Below are 23,099 nucleotides of genomic sequence, written 5' to 3' on the forward strand. Positions count from 1 at the left end.
TAAATTAGAGGGTCATTCATGTGTGCATATATCATGTGTCATTTATTTGAGTAGCGCCTTTGCCAAACACAGGGGTTAGACAGGGTAAAATTAGGAAAAATATTTTGGGCAGTGTCAAATATCTAATGTTTGAATAGTCTGGGAGTTCCTTTGTAGTCTCTTGTGTTATTAATGAGTCCCCTGTAACCATTGTTCACGATTCAGTTAGTAAGTGAATGTTAAAGTCAACAGAGGCACAGTGTTGCAAGCGTTCTAGTAGATCTCACGGCTTTTAAATCAATGTAGCAATGCTCTTATAGCATCTACCTCAATGAGTGTTTTGGATTTATTCACATAATAGTTTTTGGAAAAGAACTTGTAAAGAAAATACATGGATTTAAAACCAGGTGGCTGCTATGGTTGCACAAATGAACAGGACCTAGGTAACTCTTCCCTTCCTGCCTGTGCACACCCCAGATGTGCTCTAAACTGTACTCTACTGTACTCTATACTGTATTAAACCTGCTCCCAAGTGCCGGACGGTTAACATGGTAAGACCTTTTAGAGACAGGTAAATGACTCAGGTAGCTCATTTCATGATTAGGACAGGTTAGAATGGTAAAAGCTAGATATAGCCCAAGAATCGAAATTGAGACCCAGTAAAATTTGGACTGGATTGATGTCACTGGCATAGCAGATGAGGAAAATCACAGCCCTTGAACTCAAACCTGTTTGCCAGTGCCAGTTTGGGTAACCAGCAATTGTCTAAGGGCTCCAGCACTCAGCTCACCTGTCAGATGGAGCTCTTGGGGGTACATGTGACGCCTGCTGTCACTGACATACTGTTGCCAGCATCACAGGCTGCCTCTCATGGATGATCACACATGGGACAGATTCCATTTAGCACTCATTGCTAACTGCTGTGGATTGTAGCTGCTTTGCCTGAAGATATGTCCCCTTTGGGATTCATGTGCGTACATGTTCTCCAGCTAGAAAAACCACTAGAAAACTCTTCACTTCTTTAAGGTCACACAGAGCCAAGTACTTAAATAGCAATAGCCTGTGGTTTTTGAGTCATTTGCCCTCTGAACTTTGTCCTTTCTCATTGAACAGGTGGTTCCATCAAGGTCCTAACCCCTACAGTGGAGCACAGGACTGGATTTATTCTGGCAGCTACTGGGACAGAAACTACTTCAATTTGCCTGATATTTATTAAAGTGCAGAGAAGTCAAGGTGTTTGCTAATCTAAATAAGTCTTAAGCTTACGTTTTTAAATTTTTCCCCTTGGTTTCTACTCCTCTATAGTTTGCGTTTTACCCACTAAGGCAAGGCCTCTGGTCACACTGGGCACAATCTGAAAGAGAACAAGGCATTGCTGCTCCACAGTTGGTTACTTGGAGCAGTGTTCACTGGAAACCTAGTGTAGTACTCAGCAATGTGGGATCTGTAATGACCCCATAGTGATCATAGTGTAGTGATTCAAAATCAAGTTATTTTGAATATTTTTATGCTATAATGCTTGAGTATTTTAGGTATAGCTTTGAAACCTTTAGAATTCTTCTGTACAATGTTACGTGCTCAAATGTAGAGATTATCATTTTATAAAAACTAAATTGGTATGATGGCCTTTTAGGGAAATTAATCCTCTCAGTTTTACTTCTCACCTCCTAGAGAGGGAGCAGGATTCCTGATCTGAAAATTCTAAACTGGGACAGGCATTTACTTATCTCAGCTCTGAGTTTATGTTCACATTTTGTGATCACTGTCATTAGATTTTACAGGGTTAATGTGTGTTTGAACTGAAAATCAAAAAAATGCCCTAAAATAGATTTTAATCAATATAATTATCTAATGACAAGTCTTTTAGCCTCAACTTCCAGTGGCAAATGCCACAGAAAAATTAAACTGCACTCATGTATTATAATCTAGGTAAGAGAAGGCCTTGTGCATTTTGAGTTTGCAGGGTACTGGAGACCTACTGTACAGTAGCTTTTCCCCATTAATTGGGGTACTCTTATAGTATTTATCCAACCAAACCCAGACTGAGATACTTGCCCTAAAGGGCCTTAGGTAGCTTCCAGTAAGTTAATTGTCTTGAAGTTAACAAGTGTTATGATGCTAAATAAAGGCTTTAGAATATCAAAAAAAAAAAGTGTGAATGCTTCCAGAATTTCAGTTTATATTGTAACCTAACACTATCCTTAATTATCAAAGGTATTCCCAGGGTCAGAGAGAGTGTGGGATCTAGCATACAGACCATGAAGTGGTCAGTTAGCACTCTAGTACAATTGTTATGTGAATTCCTGACTGGAAAGCCTGCTTGGGTATGGGCTGGACAATGTTAAGGAAGTTCGTATACCTGCTAAGTTACTAAAACAACATGCAGTTTTATGCTTGCAGGAAGTTTATTGATACAGTTCACATGGTGACAAACTCCACCTTGAATGCTGAATCAAACAGCATCATTTTCAGCATCTGTTAATGAAGAGACATTGAACTGTTTAAATATCTGAGCTACATGCTTGGTGTTACTAATCAAAAACATCCTAGAACTTCCTGCTGAGGCCACCTCTTGACAACAGAAGGTTGTTGTGATTAGAACCATGGCCATGCAACTGAAATACTGCCTCCCTCTCAGCCCCCCAAGATCACAATGGCCGACTAAAGCCACACGCCTGGCAGCACTTCATAGAAAGTGCTTGTCTTCTCCCTGGGCTTCATGCTTTAATCACCCCACTGTCTACACTGATGGCAGAATAAAAAATTGACTGTTAAAATTGCCCAACTCTTACTTCAGCCCTCTCTGTGTTCAACCTGCTATGTGAACATATAGTTAGTCTCTCAAAAAAGCCAATTGTTCCTTCAGCCCCTCTGTTTAACCTCTTGAGCGGACACACAGTCAGTAGCTCATCTTGGCTCCTCCCTATTTCTTAAAAATTATCCTCACTTTAAAGAAAACTTCTATTCTTTTAGAATCTACCATGTACTCAAAGATGTCTGGACATTCTAGTCAGAGGCCAAGCACATAAACTTAAGTATCCCCCATGTTTTATCAAGTGTATGAATGCCCAACCTCTAAGTGTTGAAGGGTCAAGTGTGTCACATCCCACATGTCACAGTAGGAAGGGTTACCTACTCTTTTAAGGCTCTGCTCTGCGGACATGGGCAGTAGTCACAGTAATCTCGCCAGCAATACCGTAACTTCCAAAGGGAGTACGTTTGTCACCAGATCCTGAACTCTTTTTAGCTACATCTTCTACTGGGAAAGCAACAGAAAGAAAGACTGGGCTTTGCGGTCTGGGGCCATCTTGTCCACTTGTAGGAGGACTAGCATTCTGGGGATTTGGGGCAGGTCTCTGGAATGTCTGATCTGCAGGAACAGCAATGGGCACTTGCACTGCAGCATATCTCTTCAAGGCATCTGACTGTGACACAACAGCATGTCCAGGAAGAGGGTTCCAATCCTGCGCTTCCTGAACATTTGAGCCTACTAATATAAAAGGTGGGGCACTGGTCTTCTTGCTGTCATCCATCATCACATAAGCTGGAGAAGTGACTTTCGGTGGGTTCTGCAGAAACTGTGGCTCCTTAGGATTAGGTAAATACAGGGTTGCTTGGGGAAAAGGCCCAGGTGCAGGTGGCGGTGATGGGCGACTTTGTTGATTCATATCAGTTAGACAATAAAGTGTCCACATATTAGAATATGGTGGTGGTTGTCCTGCTTCGCTTGTTGCTAGCGCTATAAGAAAAAAATTGCAGGCATTAAAGGTTTGGTCTCTGTATCAGGCACTATGCACAGTCATGTCTTTTTAAATCTTTTTTTAAAAACATATAAATAAGCAATTGTAGTATGTGGCATAAAGCATGCTATAGAGAGGACTCTGGAAATTGTGCCTGGTAATGTGAAGGAGCAGATGGCTCAGGACAGTTGGAAAGGGGTGACAGCAATGGCAGGGATGGCAGGGTTGCTGCTGAAGAAGCACTTGTGTCCTAAGTTGCTGTTTCCAGACTCTTAACACGGTTTTGGTTCCTTGAGACACAATATCACTGTGAGCCCAGGTTGGCCTTGAACTCTTGGCAGTCTTCCTGTCTCAGTCTTCCACGAGCTAGGATTACCACCATACCTAACCAGAATCTTAAACTTTATATGTCGCTTCCATGTAGCACTCAGAAGAAAGTCAACAGAACTTTTTACTTTACCAAAAATAATCAACCATATGAAGCCATTAAAAAAATCATGTTAGTGCATCTGCACAGTAGTTCCTCCTCGGCTCAGATGTTACATGCCACCTAATGTCCCTGGTCTTTTGACAGGCACCATCATCTCCCATCTCCAAACTATTACCTCATCTAGGACTCAGAATCCCAGAGAGCACTCCTTTTAGCCAAAGCTAGACACCACCGTAAGCCTCAGAAGACAGCAAAAAGCTGGTGGGCATTTTAATATAAAAGGCTAGAAGAGCCATCCACCTTATAGCGAGGGAGTCTGTTGTGCTGATAGTGGCTTGCCACCACAGGGACTCAGATGTGCCTGGTTCATGTTTGAATTCTAGGCCTATTCTGGTACAGTCTTTTCTCTCTCCACAGAAAATGACACTATGCCCAGATTAAATGAGACTTTCAATTGCTTCAGACAAGTTCAGTTTATCTTCAAGCTTATTAAAAATACAATCCAAATCTCCAGTCTCTCCAAACAGGAGAATCTAGGACGTCAATTTGAGTTTTCTTGGTAACTTGTCCACAGTATTAAGGACAGCTGTCCCTCAGTAACAGCTAAGTGCCTGAAAACAGTGAGTTGGCCAGAAGTGCGGTCAAGCCCCATGATGCCCGCCGCTTGGGCTCTGCAGCCCTCTGCCATTCCAGCTGCCCTGAGTCTGCCACACTGCCAGTCAGAATTTGATTATGGAGCACCTGCTTTGCTAATAGTTCTGATTTGTTCTGGTTTGAGTCAGAGTTGAGAGCTTTGCAACAGGAATGGGAGGCTTCTTTCATGCATGTCCCTTCAGACACCCAGGAGAGAAGGGAGAGCCACTGCAGTGTTCAGCTAGGCACAAGGGTAGGCAGACCAAATGCCACAATGTGATGGAGATGGTGGTTATAACTCATGTGTCAGGAGGAAAATCAGCTGGAGGCTAAGCAGCCAAGAAGGCAGCTTGACTTCAGTGTGGGTCTGCGGTGACTGACCTAAGGAGCAAGCACGGGACCTGCATCCACTGTCATTGTCCTGTGGACAGCCATTATTTCCGCTGCTTTCCTGTGTCACAGAGGCTCCATCTAATCTGTCCTCTCTCCATCCAACTATAGCGTCGCTCCCTCAGCTGCAGGAAGCAGTGTCTGAGCCAGCACCCAGCCTGATTGCACAGTTCTCCTGACTCTGCGAAAGCAGTCAGCCACACCACCATTTCTTTCATGTTTAAATGCCACAGCCCAAATAAATGCAGTGTGCAGTGTTAACTTCTCCTCGATGGACAACCTCAAAATGACATCCTATAATCATTTTGTAAACAGGCATTAAAAGTCTAACAGATTCCCATGTTTACAAATGTGCAAAATGAATCAAGCTTTGACAACGCCATGTGGTTTCCATAATAGTAAAATTGTAAGTACAACAAAGCCTTTAAGTAGGTTTGGCATTTAAAAAACCTGAACATGGACTTTGGCCAGTTGGCAGAAGAGCAGAGCTGGGTGGATGGACACTAGATACAGATGTCACCTGAAACAATATGTGAATGTGCAAGTATCTAATTTTCTTACCTGGCTTCATCAAACCTGTTCAGGTGCAGCTTCCCCATCTGGTTGGATTTCTGGTTCAGTAAAGCCTCCTGGCGCAGGAGGGAAGGGGTCACCAGATGAATGGGGTGCAGCATTCCCCCCTGACTCCTCCTGGCCAGGATCATCAGGGTCTATGGTAACGATCTCCATTTCAAGGTGCAGAGAATTTTCAGAGGCTACTTTGAGAAAGCCCTCTGCATCCAGGGGTTCTGCAGGTCCCTCGGGCTGACCATCTAAAGCACCGTTAGAGAGCAGAACTGTAGCCTCTGCCTCCATATGTACTGAGGACTTGTGTTGGGAATTCTCCACCTGTACAATTTTCAGAGACTCTATAGATATTTTAGTCTTGGGTTCTACAGGTTTGGGACTACCTGGTGGTGACTGCTCAATTTCTTTAACACAAGCAACTTTCTCAGTAAAAGGGATAAATATGTATCCCGGTATCTGCTCAACATAGACAACTCCTTCATTGACAGGCACATCGTTATATATGGATGATATACGACAGGCTGATGTAACCTGAGTATCAGGAGCTTCATCATAAGCAGGAGGTTCTTGTTCACCCTGCAAGGGGGCTGAGGAAGCCTTTGGTGGTTCAGCCTCAGAAATAGGACCAACAACTACCTGCGCAGATGTTTGGCTCACAACCTGCACTTCTACCGTCTCTCCAGAACACACCAGAGGAGCAGACAGCACGACTTCTTCAGCAAACTCTGCACTCAGTGCGTCCTGGGGAACAGCAGGCGTACTTGTTGCCACGTCCACCATTAAAACTTCAGAATAAGTAGATGGAACATTACCTAACATCTGAGCAGCAAACTGAGCTGGGTCAGCAGGGACATAGGCATACTCGGCAGAGACAGGCGCTGGAGGTGGTGATGAGGGTGGGGTGGTCGTCTTAGGAGTAGTTGGTTTGTCAGAAGGACCCCAAGCTCCTTCACTTGTCTCCTCAGGCTGTAGTTCAGCATGAACTGATGGAAACTGAGTGGTTTTGTTGCTAAATAGTGGTCCAGCTACATTGTCCTCCTCTGTGTCTGTGGATTTTTCCATCCGTGTAGGTTCGCAGGAAACTGGAGGTGTTTTTATAGGTTCCTTGATACATTCTTTCTTCTCCACTGTCACTCCTTCTGCCCATTTCTCTACTAAAAGTAACAGCCAGGTGAATTAATCAGCAAGGACTCCTCAAAATATTTTAAATAAAGCAATGTGGAAGGGTGAACATTCAAATACAAATATACACTATCTATGTGCAACCTCTGTGAATTAGCATAGAATTATCATAGCTAATGAACCTGTAACAGCTTCTATCCATCCACCTAAACTCTCTTCATTTCCTTAGAAATAAATGACATATTATAGTGGCAAAACTATGGTATCAATCTCAACTGTCCAGCAATTGTGTAATTCAGTTCCTAGAAACCTCCTGGTCCAAAGTTCCACCAAAAAAAAAACAAAAACAAAAAACCAAAGCCAAGCCATGGAGGAGCCGGCCCAGGAGCTAACATTCTTACTGTGCAAGCACGAGGTCCTGGCCATGTGAGAGCTGGGCAGGACGTCTGGAATGTCACCTGAAATCCCAGCACTATAGAGGCCAGAAGACGGTGTGACCTCGCCTAGCAGGAGTTGGCAAGCTCTGGATTTGATGAGAGACCCTGCCTCAATAAAGAACGTGGCATGTGACCACTATCAGTTTTGGGCCTCCACATGCACGTGCCACACAAAACCACAAGGTGAGCAAAGGAAAAACTAAAAACTAATATGGGACGTAAATTATTCCACACTTTCAGCCGACGTCTTAACCGCACAGGTGCATTCCTCCATTTAAGAAAACCAGTATGCAAAGTTTAGCACCGAACTGGCAACACAGCCAGTTAGAAGGCGTCATATATTCTAACTTGAAATGGTCATATTTGCTGATGTGGCAGAATGCAGCTGAAATCATACTGACCCAGATAAAAAGGAAAGGGAAAGCCCTAGCTCCAAGAGGGCAGCCACCGAAAGCTCAAGCTTGAACAAAAGTCAAGGCAGCTGATGACTTGCAGACTGTTCTGGAAACAGTTCGTTTTGAGTGTCAGTGCACACACCTCCATGACTGCCATGGCTGTACCTCTTTCAGGCTTTCACACCTGCTTGAGTCTTTCTCTTCAGAAAGTACAGAATCTGCAGGGAAAGTGGATTTTGCTCTTATGACAAGTATTTACTTCAGGGCAAAGGTTTGGAAACCGTGTTGGTGGCACAGGCCTAGGACCCCAACACTTAGGAGGTGAAGGCAGGAGGACTGCCATGAGTTCATATCAGCTGTAGCTATAGGGCCTTAAGACCCTACTCAAAACCAGAAATGCTTTCATAGGTTCATGCTGCTTTCTAGAGGAAGGTGTCTTCAGTGTCTCCCTCCACAGGAGCTGTGTGATTCTGGACCTCGGTGGCCACACCAAATGTGTTGGGAAAAGTTACTCTTAACACTGACCTCACTTATCTAATTAATCTCTTGAGGACTCGCCAGCCTGTCATGATCTTTCCAATCTCTTGCTAGGGATTTACTCTCAGATTTTGTGAATGCTAAGGAAGTGCTCAACCACTGAGCTACATGACTCTAAGACTCTTTTTCCCACCATCACCTTTGACAGAGTGATGCTTTTACAAGTAAGAGTTGACAGTGCACAGAAACTTACACTCACTGGGAGATGATTTAAGCAAAAATATTGTAGGTATAAAAGCATAAGAACCTAATAATCATGTTAATAAAGATGCTGAGAGTCAGGGCTGGAGAGGAGATGGCTTGGCAGTGTAGAGCGCTTACTGGTTGCTCTTCAGAGGACCCGAGTTCTGGTCCCAGCACATAGACTCAAAACTGCCTCTAACTCTAGCTCCAGCAGACGACACCTTTGGGCACATGTATACACACATACACACATGCACGCTCATACACACACAATTTTAAATGATAATAAAATTTTTAAAAATCTTCAGAGTTCAAAAATACTAAGAAAGTGATCTGAATAAGCCTGAGTTGATAGTGACTCTTGTGTTAAGGATACAGAGAGGGTATCAGTCCTGAGTTTGTAATGACTGACAAGTACTGTTCTGCAGGCCTCAAAGAAAAGATGGGGATGAGATAGAATGTCAAGAAAAGGACCATCCTAACACCGAACAGTGCTCACGGGGCCACGATGGAACTATGGCCATTCTAAAGACAATAAGCCCCAGGAAAGGAGAGCGGTGACCCTTGGCTCTCATGTCCAGTTCTTTTCTTCTTCCAAGTGTGCATGGAATTTTGAAGTCATTGACAAGATGATTACGTATTCTGGTTTCCAATGACTATCAGAAATAGTTTCCTTTCTAGGAAAAATCCCAGAAAAAACTTTCAACAGGTAGATGACACAGGCAAAGGAGGTTTCTACCTCCAGCTTTTGGCACAGACTAGGAGCACACAGCGGTGCTGCTGGGCAGGCATATTAACCACTGGGAGTAACTTTGCAGATCAAAGCATCTTCACTGACTCATCATTTTTCATGGAACACATGCTCACATCTGATCTGACGGAGACAGAGTAGGGAATGGCCGCTAGCTCTTGCACACATACCAACTTCTAACACCTGATGCTGGCTTTAGGCTGATCTTGCTTCACTGAAGAGACTGAAAGAACAGATTAAGTCTTCCATGAACGGGTCATTTTCATATCTTACAAGTGATGTGAAGGCCTGAGAAGGCCTCTATTGTTGGGGTCAACCAGCAATGTATGTAGGATTATTATAGGTGCCACACTCCACATTGAAACGAAGGATTCACCCAAGGCAAGTTGTACTTCAGTAAAAGACAAAATGTCAGCTGTTAAAGTGATAATTTTGTGTAGAAAACTGAACAGCCACGTGGCCAGATTTACTCGCACCTGTCATAAGAATAGCAGAGAATTAACCAGTCAGAAGACAGGGAGCTGCCATTCAGAGAGGAAGTATTCCACTACACGGGAGTCTTGTGGTGTCTATAGGAGGACCAAGATGGATAGATATACAGTCTGTCTAGTAAGAAGCCATTTGAGGTGACAACATAAGGAAGATGAGAGCCAAGGCAATACCAGCCAGCCGTGTTCTGGTCCTAATCTCATGTTGCCATAGGTCTCCCCAGTAACAGGAGTGACCATTGCTATATTACTTCCTAAAGGGTGATCTGTTTTTATGAGCTTGCTACCAGTATTATCTGCATGCTTTGCCTATCTCATTGATATCTGTACTTATTTGCAGAAATAAACAACCATATCTCCTATTTAATTCCATCAGAAGTATGGCTGGCCTACATTTTTTTTAATTGTTAATCCAAATTTAAAAATTTGAGATGCAAAAACAAAAGTCCACATGTTTGAGTCCACCTGCCAAAATGACTCATGGATCAAACCTTCAGTAAACAAGTTAATTTCAGGATGCTATCAGGTAGTTGCCTCCTACCATAAAAATTCACTGTCACCCTTATGAACCATGGTAAGCCTACACAGGACGAGCACGCACACTCAGTATCTTCAAATGCAGCTCTTGTTTTAGAAGACAAAAGCACAATAGCTTTGACTGAGAACCTGGGATCATGGATAGAGGTGTGAATATGTGGCTACGAGTGTATGAACAAGTCCCACACTGTTTATCATAGGTAGCTAATAATGGCATCAGGTGTTTGCAGTGGCAGCTAGACTAGACAATGTAATATCCCAGAAATACCTCATTCTCTGCCCTCCAAAATGTCCATGTTTCCTATTGTAATCTTTATTTCCTGTTTTGCATGTCTTTTACAACAGAGTCAAACCATCATGATATATGCATTTTCTTAGATCTGACTCCTTAATTTTTCCAATTGCTTTTATCTTTGACTCATAAAAATGATGTGTTTTGGACCATTGTGGTAACAGCATCACCAAGCCTGATGACGACCTGAGTTCAGTCACCAGGACCCACATGAGCAAAAAAAAAGAAAAAAAAACCTGACTCCCCAAAGTTGTCCTCTAACCTACACATCCATACACATGCATGCTATTGTTGCAAGCACATGCACAGAACACGTGTGTGTGTGTGTGTGTTTAAAAATTTAAAAAACCTAAGGTTTAAATAATGACATGCTGAAGAGGTGGCTCAGTAGTTAAGAGAACTCATTGCTCTAGCAGATCTGGGTTCAGTTCCCAGCATCTGCATGGTGGATGACAACTTCCTATAATTCCAGTTCCAGGGGACCAGTACCTTTTTTGGACTTCTGCAGAAGGTGGAGTTTGTATGTATGTGTATCACTGCATATGTGCAAGAAAACACTCAGACACATAAATCTTCAAAAAGAAACATTTTTTTAAAAATGACAGTTTAAATGTGGCTGATAATTCCCTTCTTCCCCTGTAAAAACTACTCAGCTGCTTCCCCTGGTGGCCGGAATCAGTTTACCTCTTCACAAAATTCTGTGAGAAGCTTTTTCTCACCATTCTTTTAGATGCATTCTTTACCATTACATCCTCTTTTCTTAACTTATAATAATCTAAATGTTTCATTGTACAAATTCTGCCTTTTCTTACAACTCCGCGTCTTTGTTGCTACTTTGTCAACTCAGCTTCATGCCATCATGTTCTATTTAGACATTACAAATAAATGAAAACTAGCTTTCTCTAAGCATATATGTACTTCTGTGTCACAATGTCTAAGCCATGGAGGACGCTACTGTGTCCTAGAAATAGCTACTTAAACAGATGTGCAGCAGGAAGGATGGCCAAACACATGGAATCTCTTGTAGACTCAACTTACAGGAAACGATGGTATGGATATGTCTTTTTCTTTTGAGCAGTGATTTTTCTCCTAACCCTCATGCTTACATTGAAATGTCTTTCTAAACCCCAGCTCTACTTCATTGAAGAGTTCATACATCTTGAGTATTCTGAATCAGAAATGCCTAGAAGCTGGGATATTAAATGTTGAGGTTTTTTTTAAAAAAAAAAAAAAAACATTTTAGAATATCTGCATAACCTATTAGTAGAGAACCTGTAATCTGAAAACCAGGAATTTTGATACACTCTAAATCTGAGACCTTGAGCCAATTTGTGGTAGTTTTCATTTTAGATATTGGAGCGTGGTCCTCCCCACACCCCCCTTCTTTCTAAGATTTAAAATCTTCTAAACTGGAAATGGTTATTTTTAAAACAACAAGAACAGCAATAACAAAAACCTACCTGGTTTAGTTAAAAGTGCAAAGCACAGCTTGGTCATTTCACATGAGACACTGGTGTAGTAACCAAGGATGCAGTGGTATAATAGTTATGTGTGTTACCATGGTTGTGACAACCCTGCTGAAGCAGGCGTCTCTGTGGCACTTACCTTTCATCTGGTGAAACTGTTTAATCAGATCTTTTATATCCAGAGACGAATTCCCTGAAGAAATAAGCACAGGAAGTCAAATAGAGAGACAGTTTTCAACTTAAGCTGATTGCAAAGCAACAAATATAGAATCTAAAGCAATACAAACCTTCTCTAAACACAATGAGTTCTTTAAAATAAACAGCTGCAAACTGGGTGATGTTTGTTGGATTGGTTTTGAGAATGGCTCTGCTAACTCCCTCAAGCAGAGTCTTGAGGCCATAGGGAACAACAAGTCTGGGCTTTGAAGAAATCATTTTGGCAGGATGTCTGTAATTTCAACTATAATGAAGAGAAACAAAGTCTTACACTGTACATTAGATTTATTGAATTTTCTTATTTAGTTGGGGTTTCTAAAACCATATCCGTTAACATTGTTAGCTTTACTTTTAATCTCTTAAGTATTTATTCTAGTAACATACAAAATAAAACCCACTACCAAGTGCTTACTGTGCACAAGCAATTGATCTAGCACTCACTAAGAAGCTGGTAGGTGAGCCACAGCCATGACTCAAAGTTTCCTACAGACCTGAGGACCTGAATTTCATGGCTGGATCCCACGAGGTAGCAGGAGAGAACTAATTCCAACTTCTTTCACCTCCACACATGTGGCATGCATGCACATACAAGCACACATACCCACACCTGCATGCCACACATGTATGCACACACACAGGTACAACACACACACACACTTTAAAATAAATCAGTAGAAAAAGCCTTTCCAGGATCACCATAATACTTTAATATGTTTTAGGTTCAAATGAAACATATAAAATCCAATTACCATTTCCAGAAAGATAAATTAAGCACGTATATTTCCAAATAATATCCATAACAGTAACTAATGCTGTACAGTGTTGCAAAATGATTGCTACCAGAAAATCTGGTACTGTGCCATACTCATAAAATATAGTAAAATTATCCTTGACTTTCTTCTCTAGGCTCCCCCTTTTCTTCTACCTTGCTAACTTTTTTCTTTAGACTTTGCTGGCCTGAACTCACAGAGATCCATTTGCCAGTGCCTCCTGAGTGCTGGTACTCTGAGTGTTATATTTTCTACTAGGGTTGTCCCAGCCTTTGACCTTTGGTTATATTATCCACAAACATGTTGGGTTGCATTGACACAGGCTGCAGACTGGACACTCCTAGACCTATAATTCTCAAAGGAATAGAGTTTGCCAGCCCTAAACTGTGTGTGTCTACTCTGAAGCATTACAAAAGCTTGCAAATAGGTTTAAAAAAATCTTCAGTAATGAAAAATCACAATGCTGCAGTCTTTCACTTTACTAAGTATGGGTTTTAAATTCGGTCCTGAGCTACCAAGGAGCCTATAGGAAACAGGTATTTAAATGCTCAGACTTTGAGGTATTAAATGTATCGGTTGCTTAGGGAATCTTGGCTGTTCTAGACACTGACAACCTTCAAAATGCTTCTCATAGATCCTTATAAAGAGCAGACTACTGTGACAACGAACCATGTCCTAACACCCTGCAAGTATCATGGGGACTAAGTGGAATTGTTAGTGATAGCAACTCTATGAAGGGCCAGCTTCTAATAAAAACGCAATATGCCACAGCAAAAAGATTATTTAAAAGCACCTTTCACCTTACCAAAGACTAGGTCAAAATATTCACCTTACCAAAGACTAGGTCAAAATATTGATCCAAGGAAACCCTTTGAGACTACAAAGTTTAATTCCTTACTCATCTGGTGCATTGCCAAATTAAGTCATCTTTTGGGGGAAATGCGGCTTTACCACACCCACATGCTAAATGACAGTGATATGCATACATATATACATACACATATAGCAACCTTTCCTTGGCTAATTAATGCTACCAACTGTGCAGCAGCAGAGGGACAGTGCTAGTACCAGGTTTCAGTTTAGGAACACCAGGGATGCTGACTGCGAAATGGTGGTGGCATCAGCCATATGGCACCAACGCAGCTGACGGAGGGCTGACAGAGGGCTGTTCAAAGATAGCAGCTTTGTTGCTTAGTTTTTCAAAAACCTTTGCTATGAGTGAGCTTTTTGGAAAGGCACACCCTCTGGAATGTGCCCCCCTGACACAGCCCGGGTGGGATGCAGCTGCTTTCTGCCCGCGGATGCCAGTGGAGACTGCCGGGCCATCGAAGGCGTCTTCCAGGCCACGGTAGGCAGAGGACGCCAGATTCCCGCCCGACCACTGTCTCCCCCTCCGAGCGGCCTGCTGCCGCTCTGGGGCGCCGCCTTCCGGGGCTCAGCCCGCGCCTTTCCGCCAGGCTAGGCCCACCTTCTCTCCGGCTTCGATAAAGCTTCCTCTTTGCCCCCTTGCCGGCGGCTCCTGTGCGAGAGCGCGCAGCCCGCCGACTATTTATACCCCTGTATACGTCACGCGTGCGTCACAGAGCCCCGCCCCCTCACTGGGACCTCAGCCGACCCAGCCAATAGGGAGCCGGAGAGGACAAAGGCCGGGATGGAATGAGCCAGAGAACCGACCTTCTCGTCTTTTGCCCCTCCTTCAAGGGGAACTGACATTTCGAAGGCCCGGCTGCTGCTCCAGATTTGGTCGCTGCTTTGATGAGCTGGCTGCAGCTCAGTCTGCAGAGCTTGCCTAACATTCATGAGGCTCTGGACTCAGTCCTCAGCACCTCAGAAGACAGGACCCGGAGGTGCTCGACTCTAAACTCAGCCCTCAGAAGTTGAGGCAGGAGGACATGATGAACTGCAGTCAGCCTGTCTTAAGGAACAAAACAATGGTGTGTAGGGAAAAGAAACTACATTTACAGTTGGAAATCTTGACATCACTGCCTCCTTTCCCTTGTATGGACCTTCTTGAGTCTTTGCAAAGAATAGGAATTAGGTACCCCCTAGGCTGTTCCTCTTGAGAAGCTTGCCTGTAGAGAGTAGCAGCTTTTTTTCCTCCTTAATTAGGAACAAGCCCCATCGCACACCCAAGCCAACCAGGACTTACTGGGCTCACCGTGATGCTCCTGGGTATTCTCTCTTGCACAAGATCCAAAGGGGGCTGCATCTGCTCTGAAGCAGCTTCCCACCCTGTTGTTCCCACTATCCTTTCCTCTTTCTGCATCTCCTAGCCCTAGCTTCTGCCACATTTTCTTGTAATGATCTAGACTCGTTTTCCTTTATGGACTGGAGTTTCCTGGAAAGTTCTGTGCTGAAGATTCTGCACTCATGGATTACAACTTCATGACTGGAGAAGTGTACTGCATGCAAATCAAAGGCCAAATGTATCTCAATCTGTCTTTAGTCGCCTTACTAGCTCTCTGTTGCCCTCTTCTATGTGACTTAACATCCTTCTGGGTGTAGGGTAAAATGTGGACTTATTAAAGCAGCCAAGGAGTTTCCCAAGAGATGTTAACCATCCCATCAGCATCTGAAACCGATGTAGATTCCACCAGTCTGTGGACTACTCACCTGATAGTTCCAGCAAAGTATCTGGCAAATCCATCGATTTGTAATTGCTCTCTGTGCTGTAACTATAAAAGTTCCTGTAACTGATTCTATGGTGGCATATGTAATTACAGGTAATCTGGACATAGTCACTCATATTTGGTTCCAAATAAACCTTCCTACTGTCATTGTGGCAAGAGCTGTTTTACTCCCACCCAAGTGAGCAAAACACAATGGCACAAATATGTCTTCATAGAGAAAAGGCCACATTTTCTGTTTGCCACTGTGATTTGCTTAAGAAGAAAATCAACTACAAAGATTTACACAGCATTTGTGTGTGTCTGTACATATGTGTGTGTGTGTGTACTTGTGTTAAAACTCAGGCTTTGTTGTTGAATTTTAGTGGGCAGAAATAGAAAAAGTGCGAACTAAGTAATGAATTGGTTTATAAATCTATGACAATATTCTATTCTCCTGTGGCATCTGAAAGCAGCAATTCTTTACCCAGAAAACTTATCTAGATGTGGTAAAATAAACCTGGGGGGGGGGGGTGCACAACGCACAGAGAGAGGCTTTCCCATCAGAAGAGAAGGGGAAGGTGGAGGCGGGGAGGACTTGTGTAAGGGGATATTGGGAGGAGAGGAAGGGCCGATATTGGGTGGTAAAGTGACTAAATAAATTTTAATTAAAAAATAAAGATACCTAACTTCATAAAGATAAGAACAGCCAGAAAAGTATATTACTTTGTCATCACAACTTCAAGTCTGCCAAATTATACAAATGTGTTTAGCATACACAAAATATCTCTTATCAAAGGCACAACCCAATACAAAATATATTTGACATTTACAAACTGGAAGAGCCCACTACAGAGCCTGTGGCACAGAGCACTTTAAAACTGGAAGTCTCAGTAGCAGAAATATGAACAACCTTAAAGTAATCTATAAATAATCTAATTGGAAAGTATGAGACTTTATGCAACCTGTGAGTATGGAGTAATAGCTTGAAAGTTTTTGAACTAAAAATTCAAACAAAAACTAAAGCAAAACCTTAATGGCTCAGAAGGTTCTGTGATCCTGACAGAAGCAAGAAGAGAATCCGGTGGTGGCAGCCATAGGTTTAACATTGATGATAGTCCTCCTTAGTTACCAGGCTTCCAGTAGTTTTCAGATTCCCCCTGAGCTGCTCGGATGTACTCGGCCACAGAACACAGGGTTATCATCTTCTGTGTCTTATAATATCTTAACTCCATACACAATCCATACCAGGAAGTCAGTGTGAATACTTCAGCAATAGTCTAATCGAAAGTGGCTGGCACAGGGCTAAGGGACAGATGACAGTGCAGACAGTGGTAGCAAGGAGAAACTTCAGTCAAGGATATCAGTTTCTCAAAACAAAATTAAATGTGTAGGGCTTGCGGAACCCAGGCCTCCTGTGTCAGGACTCCACCACTAAAGGACAGACACACCACCCTTCAACAACAAAGCAGGACACCCCGTCCTTTCATAAGAAATTAAAGAAGATACAGTGTGACAATATTCTAGCTGATTTGTTCCTGTTTCACATCCTAAGTATTAAAATGCTGATACCACACAGGCTTGTGGTTCAGATAGTAGGATATGCAAATGAATTACACTCTAAATGAAAGTTCAGTGAAAATGTAGAAACCTAAAGATGACAGCCAAATCATGGCAAGGATTCATAAAAGTGACCGAGGTGTTTATTCAAAACCACAGCTGTGTAGTACTGAGCACAAAGCACATCCAATCACCAGTAAATCCCAGCAATGAAGGAGTAAACCGTAACAGTGAATTCTCTTTAACAGTCAACAACCTGAGGTGAGAGGGAGTGGTGAAATTCTGGCAACACACAGCCCTGCAGATAATTTGGCACCAAAAAAGTATCAGGAACAAACCACACTCATGGAACTACAGCCTTCGTGAGATGGATGTTAGGGTGATGACTCTCACCCTTCCTAACACGGTGGCCCTTTAATACAGTTCATGCTACGCTGACACCCAACCAAAAAATTATCCCGTTGCTACTTTATAACTGTAATTTTGCTACTGTAATGAATAGTAATGTAAATCTGATATGCAGGATGTGTCCCCAGTGAAAGGGTCACTCAACCCAACCCTAAAGAGGTCGTGACCCACAGGTTGAGAACCGCTGTGCTAAAGGGTTAAATGGTGATCAGCGGTAATCTTCATAGCAGAACTCATAGAATGTAGGTGCTGGTCAGCCGACCGGGGGTTTGGTTCTCCAATGGGACTGGTGGCAGGGACGTGCTTGCAGACTTATCTTCTCTGCTCCTGTTTTGTTGCTTCCATTTTGAGAACTTTTGCAGACAGCCTAGGGATGAATGTGTGTAGGAGTGTATGTGTGTGTATGTATGGGGTCAGGCTCAGGTCTTCCTCAGTCGCTCTACCTTATTGTCTTGAGGCAGGGTCCTCACAAAACCTGCAGCTCAGTATTTCAGCAAGACTAGCTTGCCAGTGAACTCAGGGTGAGGAAGAGCTCAATGGATCCTCCTGCCTCTGCATCCCAAGCACTAGGAGTGCACCTATGCTGGAGCATGCCTAGCTACTTTTGTTTTTATATGGGTACTGGGAACAAGAACATGGGGCTATGCATGTATGGCAAGCCCTTTACTGACCTCCCAGCCCCTGGGGATGATGTCCCCAGTGAAAGTATTTTTGACGACAAAACTTGAGCTGCATAGCATTTGATCTCTATACGTTAAGCATGGAGTTCTGGGTTATTTACATGTTTTATATAAAAATAGTATTCAGTTCATGGTCCTGAGGTCTGCCCCATGAAATGTGAGCAACTGGAGAATGCCAACTGTCATTGCTGGACCTGAGTCTCAATGCACATGGTAAAGGATGAGAATTCTTTTTCAGAGATCCTGCTTGCCTCTGCTTTCTGTGTGCTAGGACTAAAGGCACATGCCACTATGTCCAGCCAAGAATGTTTGTACCATAACTGTTATAAGAACATTTCCAGTAGAAAGAAGAATACTAGAAAAGTCTTTAATTTTTATCTAAACACAGAGACATGCTATGTGTAGTACTGTTTCCAACTTTGGGGTACGGCTCTCACCAAGCCCACTCTGATCTGTGCTTCATGTAGGCACTCCTACAAGATCACAGGGTGAATATTTAGTTTGATTTTATTTAAAAATAATAAATCACAAAACTAAAATGTTTGAACAAGGTCACTTAACCCTCACCCAGGTTGGTTACTGTTACGTTATGGACATCTTTATTACTCTGTAGCTACATGTTTAAAAGAGGAATCTTTAGTATGTCAGCGACATCAGGAAACCCATCCCTGGCACAGGTGGTCTCCAGAAGAAAAGCTGATCTTCAAGAGAGCTTTCTCCTCTGCTTTCATAGTGCTGACCCTGGGTAGAGGGGACAGAGGGGCCACTCAGAGTTTATCACTGAGGGACCAGTTCCCTTAGGGAGGCCAGAGCAGCGTGGATGCGGACATGCAATCTGTTTTCAAAGTCGTAGCCAGAAAAATCCTCCTGCAAGGACCAGATAAAGATGATTGTAGACTGTTAGCTATGCTTGGCCCCAGGGTACCACAGGATCACACATAGTACATTTTATACCCATAGAATAATTCCATATCTCCTACAGGGACTTCACATCCAGTTGATATTCTTCCTCCCCAACACTCAGGCAGGGTATTTAAAACTGTAATCCCACCTCTTGAGAGGATAAGGTAGGATTACAAATTCTGTTTGGAAAAATTCCCTCACTTTATTCTTGAAATAGTAGTTTTAAATTGAGCTCAAAGCAAGTTACTGTTGGAAAATCCTTTAAAACCATACGAGAGGCTGGAGAGACAGCTCAGCAGTTAGAAACAATGTTTTCTCTTCCAGAGGACCTAGGTTCGATTCCTAGAACCCATAAAGCCCCTTACAGCCATCCTTAACTACAGCTCCAGGCATCTGACACCTTCTTCTGGCCTTTGAGGGCCCCAGGCATGCATGTGGCACACATCCTGGAGACACCTTTTCAAAAACATGTACTCACTGACCTGCTTAGACAACTCCTCTCTCCAGAATTATAAACACACAGAACAATACCTGCAAATGGTCCTAAATTCAGCCCCAGGTTTACACTGAATAGGGTGAAGACAGCCATGAGGAGGTTGGGGGTCTTACCTTTGCCTGAAGGAGTAGAGTTCTGCCTCTTGCTACAGTCTGTGAACATAAGAAGAACATAGTGTCTTACCAGCAATGTCTGCGTGTCTATCCGTGGAAGACTACTACCTGAGGAATAAACATTCCCTTATGATAACAATGTAAAGCTTCAAGCTCCAATCCAAATGTCTGATAGTTATAGTTCTTTCCTTGAGAATTTGAGTCGTTCTCAGGCCCTAGTGAAACCTGATTATAACTAAAAAATTCCAATGTCCATTGTGCTAACTTACATGTCTTTGTGTGTGTGCATGTGTGTGTGCATTTGAGGGGATTCTCTGTACAGCATATAGAGGTCAGAGGATACCATGGGGTATCCTCGGGTGTCTGTCCATCCATTGTTTGAGACAGTTTCTCTCAGTGGCCAGTTTCTAGGGAGCCTCTGGGCTCTGCCTGCCCTCTCTTGGTATCGCGGCTATGGATGTGTGTCACCACATCTGGTGTCTGCACGACTCTAGGGATTCCAACTCAGGTCCTCCCATGTGGGAGGCAGGTTGTCCACTACCTATCATCTCCCCAGCACTGTAAATATATATGGAGCTGTCAAAATACATGTCTGGTGGTGTGATAATTTTCACGCGTCATCTTTATTTAGCCTCACTACAATTCTCATTAAATCGGCAAGCTACATTTACTTATCCCACTGTGTAGACTAGGAAGTAGGTCTGGCTCTGGTGACTTGACTGGTGACACACATTAAAATCCATGACACACAGCACAGCTCTCATCTCAATCCACTACACCCCACCATCATCTTAACCCACTACTACACCCCACCACACCATTCTGAAAAGACAATGACTTTCCCTCCACAAGGAAGCTTTGTATGGAAAGTCACATATGTAATTAAGATTTCAATGTGGCCACTGTTGTCTCTTTAAAAAGTGGTGTCAGCATCCTGGGCTCACCCAGGAGACCAAGACCAGCAAAAGTACCAAGAGACTATTTAGGTGAAGGGTGTTTTGTGTTGTCCTCTGTACAATCCGGCTGCTGAAGACTACCAAACACATGAAGAACTCTTACCTCTGCTCTGTCTAGTAGGAGACAGCCAAGCTCGTAGCATGCATATGGCTGGACATATGAGTTATTCTGACGACACAGTTCATCTTTAGCAGCTCGCTGGAAGAACTGAGAGTCACAGAAGAGTCACTTGTGAAGAGTTCATCTGCTACTTGGAGTGAGGCTCAGCACAGCCCTGAGGAGGATTTCTTTTTTTCTAGATCAAATCTTCTCTTCTCTACTGATCTTTATTCCTTCCCACTCGTAAATGTTTCCTAGTGCTGGGTTCATACGGCCAACGCCATGCAAGTACCCGATGTACTTTGAACACATTCCCCATGCCTTCCTTGCCCCCACCCCTTCCACCACCCAAGGACCCCCACCCCACTTCTGTGCCATGTCATCTAGACACAAATGAACTAGGACCCATGGGCAAGAGAAAGCCTGACGCCTGTCTGAGACTGACCTCATTCTCTCAATGTGACTGTCCCTGGTGCACCCCCATTCCTACAAATGGTATACATTCCTGCCCATCTCTATCCCATCTGCAGCTTAGAAGCCTTCCACAGCTGCTGGGGAGGTATTCCCAAATCACAAACATGCCGGCAACCTAACTTGTGCCAACACACCAACGTCTACTGGCCTGAAGAAACCCTTATCTGCTAAAGAAGTAGAAACATCCTCATTTTAAGATGTAAAACATTACACAGGCCAAAGTCCACCTCTTAACATACATCTTCCCACTACAATAGCTACTTAGAGTCATGTAATAACTAAGATAATTCACATTCAAAGATTAATTTCAAATTCAACACGAGTATATTAATAGTCTATAATTTAAAGACCAAGTCTCCTATATTATACATGAAACTATTTCAAGAGGTAGGCAATGTACTATCACCTATCTTAGGGTTTTATTTGGTAGGGTTTTTTTTCTAACTAACTGGCCTGGTGGTATATAGCTCAGTGGTAGAAAGCATATCTAACATTAGCCAAGCCCCGAGTTCAGTTCCTAGCACCAAAACAACAGTGAACAAAACCTTAAACAACAACAAAATAAAAAAACCAAACAAAAACAAACAAAAAAATCCTCCCTCCACTATAATGGGAAAACCTGATGCTTTCTTCCACACACACACACTGGCTGTTTGGGTATAAAATTAGCCCCAAAGGCTCATTGCTGAAGGCCTGGTCCAGCTCGGCACTAGTAAGGAGGGACTGGGTCATCAGGATGGTCCATGGATGGATCTGTCAGCTGATGAATTCACAGCCCAGTAGGACTTCAGGAGGAAATTGCTGACAGGAAGTGGGTGGCTGGGGCATATCTGTGGAGGGAACATCCTGTTCCTAGTTTATTTTCTGCTTCCTGAAGGAACTCTGCCATGCCTTCTCCTCCAGAATTCTCCACCGCACCACAGCCTGAAACTGAGCTAGACAAAAAAAAAAAAAAAAAAAAAAAAAAAAAAAAATGCAAAACAAAACCCTCCTTTTTAAGAAAGATGTTCTTCCATAGGGTAGAATGGCTCCCTAACTTGAAGGCCTAATGCAACAACTTTTCATCCTCTCCTCCAGCCCTGGACAGCCATCCGTAGTGATATAAAAGAAAGCTAACTTAGCGAATACAAGCCACCCTAACATGCCCATCCCCCGCACTCTGTCCCTGTCTGTGCGGGCTCACTGCACCATCCAAAGATCGGCCTGCTCATCTCCTCCTCTCTAGCTGACACTGCTGTCCTTGATGAGAAGCAGTCCTCACAGAAAGGAGCACGCTAAGACTCCGAGTTACATAGGAACATCACACTAACCACTATGTCCTCCCAGAACGTCGTTCACTGTACATGGTGCACAGAGTCCTATCACAGGGAGGGAGCTTCTCCTACTGCCTTCTCCTCTTCCACAAGCTCAGGTACCAGGATTCAGTTTTACCGTACAGCCATGGCACCATGTTTACCTGGACAGCATCTTGTGAGTTTCCTAGACATTTGTGTATGGCGCCAAGGAGCAGATGCTTCAATCCAACGACAGATGAATCGTCTACTTCATGGCAAGCTTGAAGAGAAGGGGTGTGACAGGAAGGGAAGACACCCACTTAGAACTCAATGTCACCAAAGTCAGCTGTTTCTCTGTTCAGTTCATACTTCTGCCCCCCAAATCCAGAAGCTGTCTCTTGCTCATCTGCTAGTGACTCACCTTAATCAAAGAAAGGCAAAAGTATCAACCTCTCTCTGTGTTCATGTTCACAGTGTGAGGATGCATGTGTGTGCAGGTGCACAAGTGTGCAGGAGCACCTGCGTGCAGGAGCACCTGCGTGCAGGTGCACCTGTGTGCAGGTGTACCTGTGTGCAGGTGTACCTGTGTGCAGGTG

At 43.3% G+C, this 23,099-nt stretch overlaps 3 protein-coding genes across 11 annotated transcripts in view; 1 reads left to right on the forward strand and 2 right to left on the reverse strand.

Annotated features, from left to right (window-relative positions):
* Positions 1-2,617, forward strand: part of Osbpl1a (oxysterol binding protein like 1A) — a 173,134-nt gene extending 170,517 nt beyond the window's left edge. For all 5 annotated transcript variants that reach the window (XM_028759474.1, XM_028759476.1, XM_028759475.1 and 2 more), the window contains one exon: positions 1,093-2,617. In XM_028759474.1, the coding sequence (XP_028615307.1) occupies positions 1,093-1,195 (103 nt within the window). In that variant the 3' untranslated portion in view covers positions 1,196-2,617. The remainder of the gene's footprint in view (positions 1-1,092) is intronic.
* Cabyr (calcium binding tyrosine phosphorylation regulated) lies at positions 2,366-14,448 on the reverse strand. 4 transcript variants are annotated; one of them, XM_028759483.1, is made up of 6 exons: positions 14,402-14,448; positions 12,235-12,407; positions 12,087-12,140; positions 6,552-6,893; positions 3,116-3,718; positions 2,366-2,454 (listed from the first exon to the last, which is right to left on the reverse strand). In XM_028759483.1, the coding sequence occupies exons 2-5, from the start codon at positions 12,380-12,382 to the stop codon at positions 3,120-3,122; spliced, it is 1,143 nt and encodes a 380-aa protein (XP_028615316.1). In that variant the 5' UTR covers positions 12,383-12,407; positions 14,402-14,448; the 3' UTR covers positions 2,366-2,454; positions 3,116-3,119. The 4 variants fall into 4 exon arrangements, with proteins under 4 accessions (XP_028615316.1, XP_028615315.1, XP_028615313.1 ...); XM_028759482.1 differs by having other exon boundaries at positions 2,366-3,718; XM_028759480.1 differs by lacking the exon at positions 2,366-2,454 and having other exon boundaries at positions 3,608-3,718; positions 5,734-6,893.
* Positions 14,449-17,220: 2,772 nt separating this feature from the next.
* Ttc39c (tetratricopeptide repeat domain 39C) overlaps positions 17,221-23,099 on the reverse strand; it is an 82,539-nt gene continuing 76,660 nt past the window's right edge. For both annotated transcript variants that reach the window (XM_028759491.1, XM_028759492.1), the window contains 4 exons: positions 22,686-22,783; positions 20,759-20,863; positions 19,700-19,738; positions 17,221-19,054 (listed from right to left, as the gene is read on the reverse strand). In XM_028759491.1, coding sequence (XP_028615324.1) covers positions 18,965-19,054; positions 19,700-19,738; positions 20,759-20,863; positions 22,686-22,783 — 332 coding nt within the window. In that variant the 3' untranslated portion in view covers positions 17,221-18,964. The remainder of the gene's footprint in view (positions 19,055-19,699; positions 19,739-20,758; positions 20,864-22,685; positions 22,784-23,099) is intronic.

Source organism: Grammomys surdaster, unplaced genomic scaffold (genome assembly GCF_004785775.1).
Source record: "Grammomys surdaster isolate TR1022 unplaced genomic scaffold, NIH_TR_1.0 126298, whole genome shotgun sequence".
NCBI classification, from domain to species: domain Eukaryota; kingdom Metazoa; phylum Chordata; class Mammalia; order Rodentia; family Muridae; genus Grammomys; species Grammomys surdaster.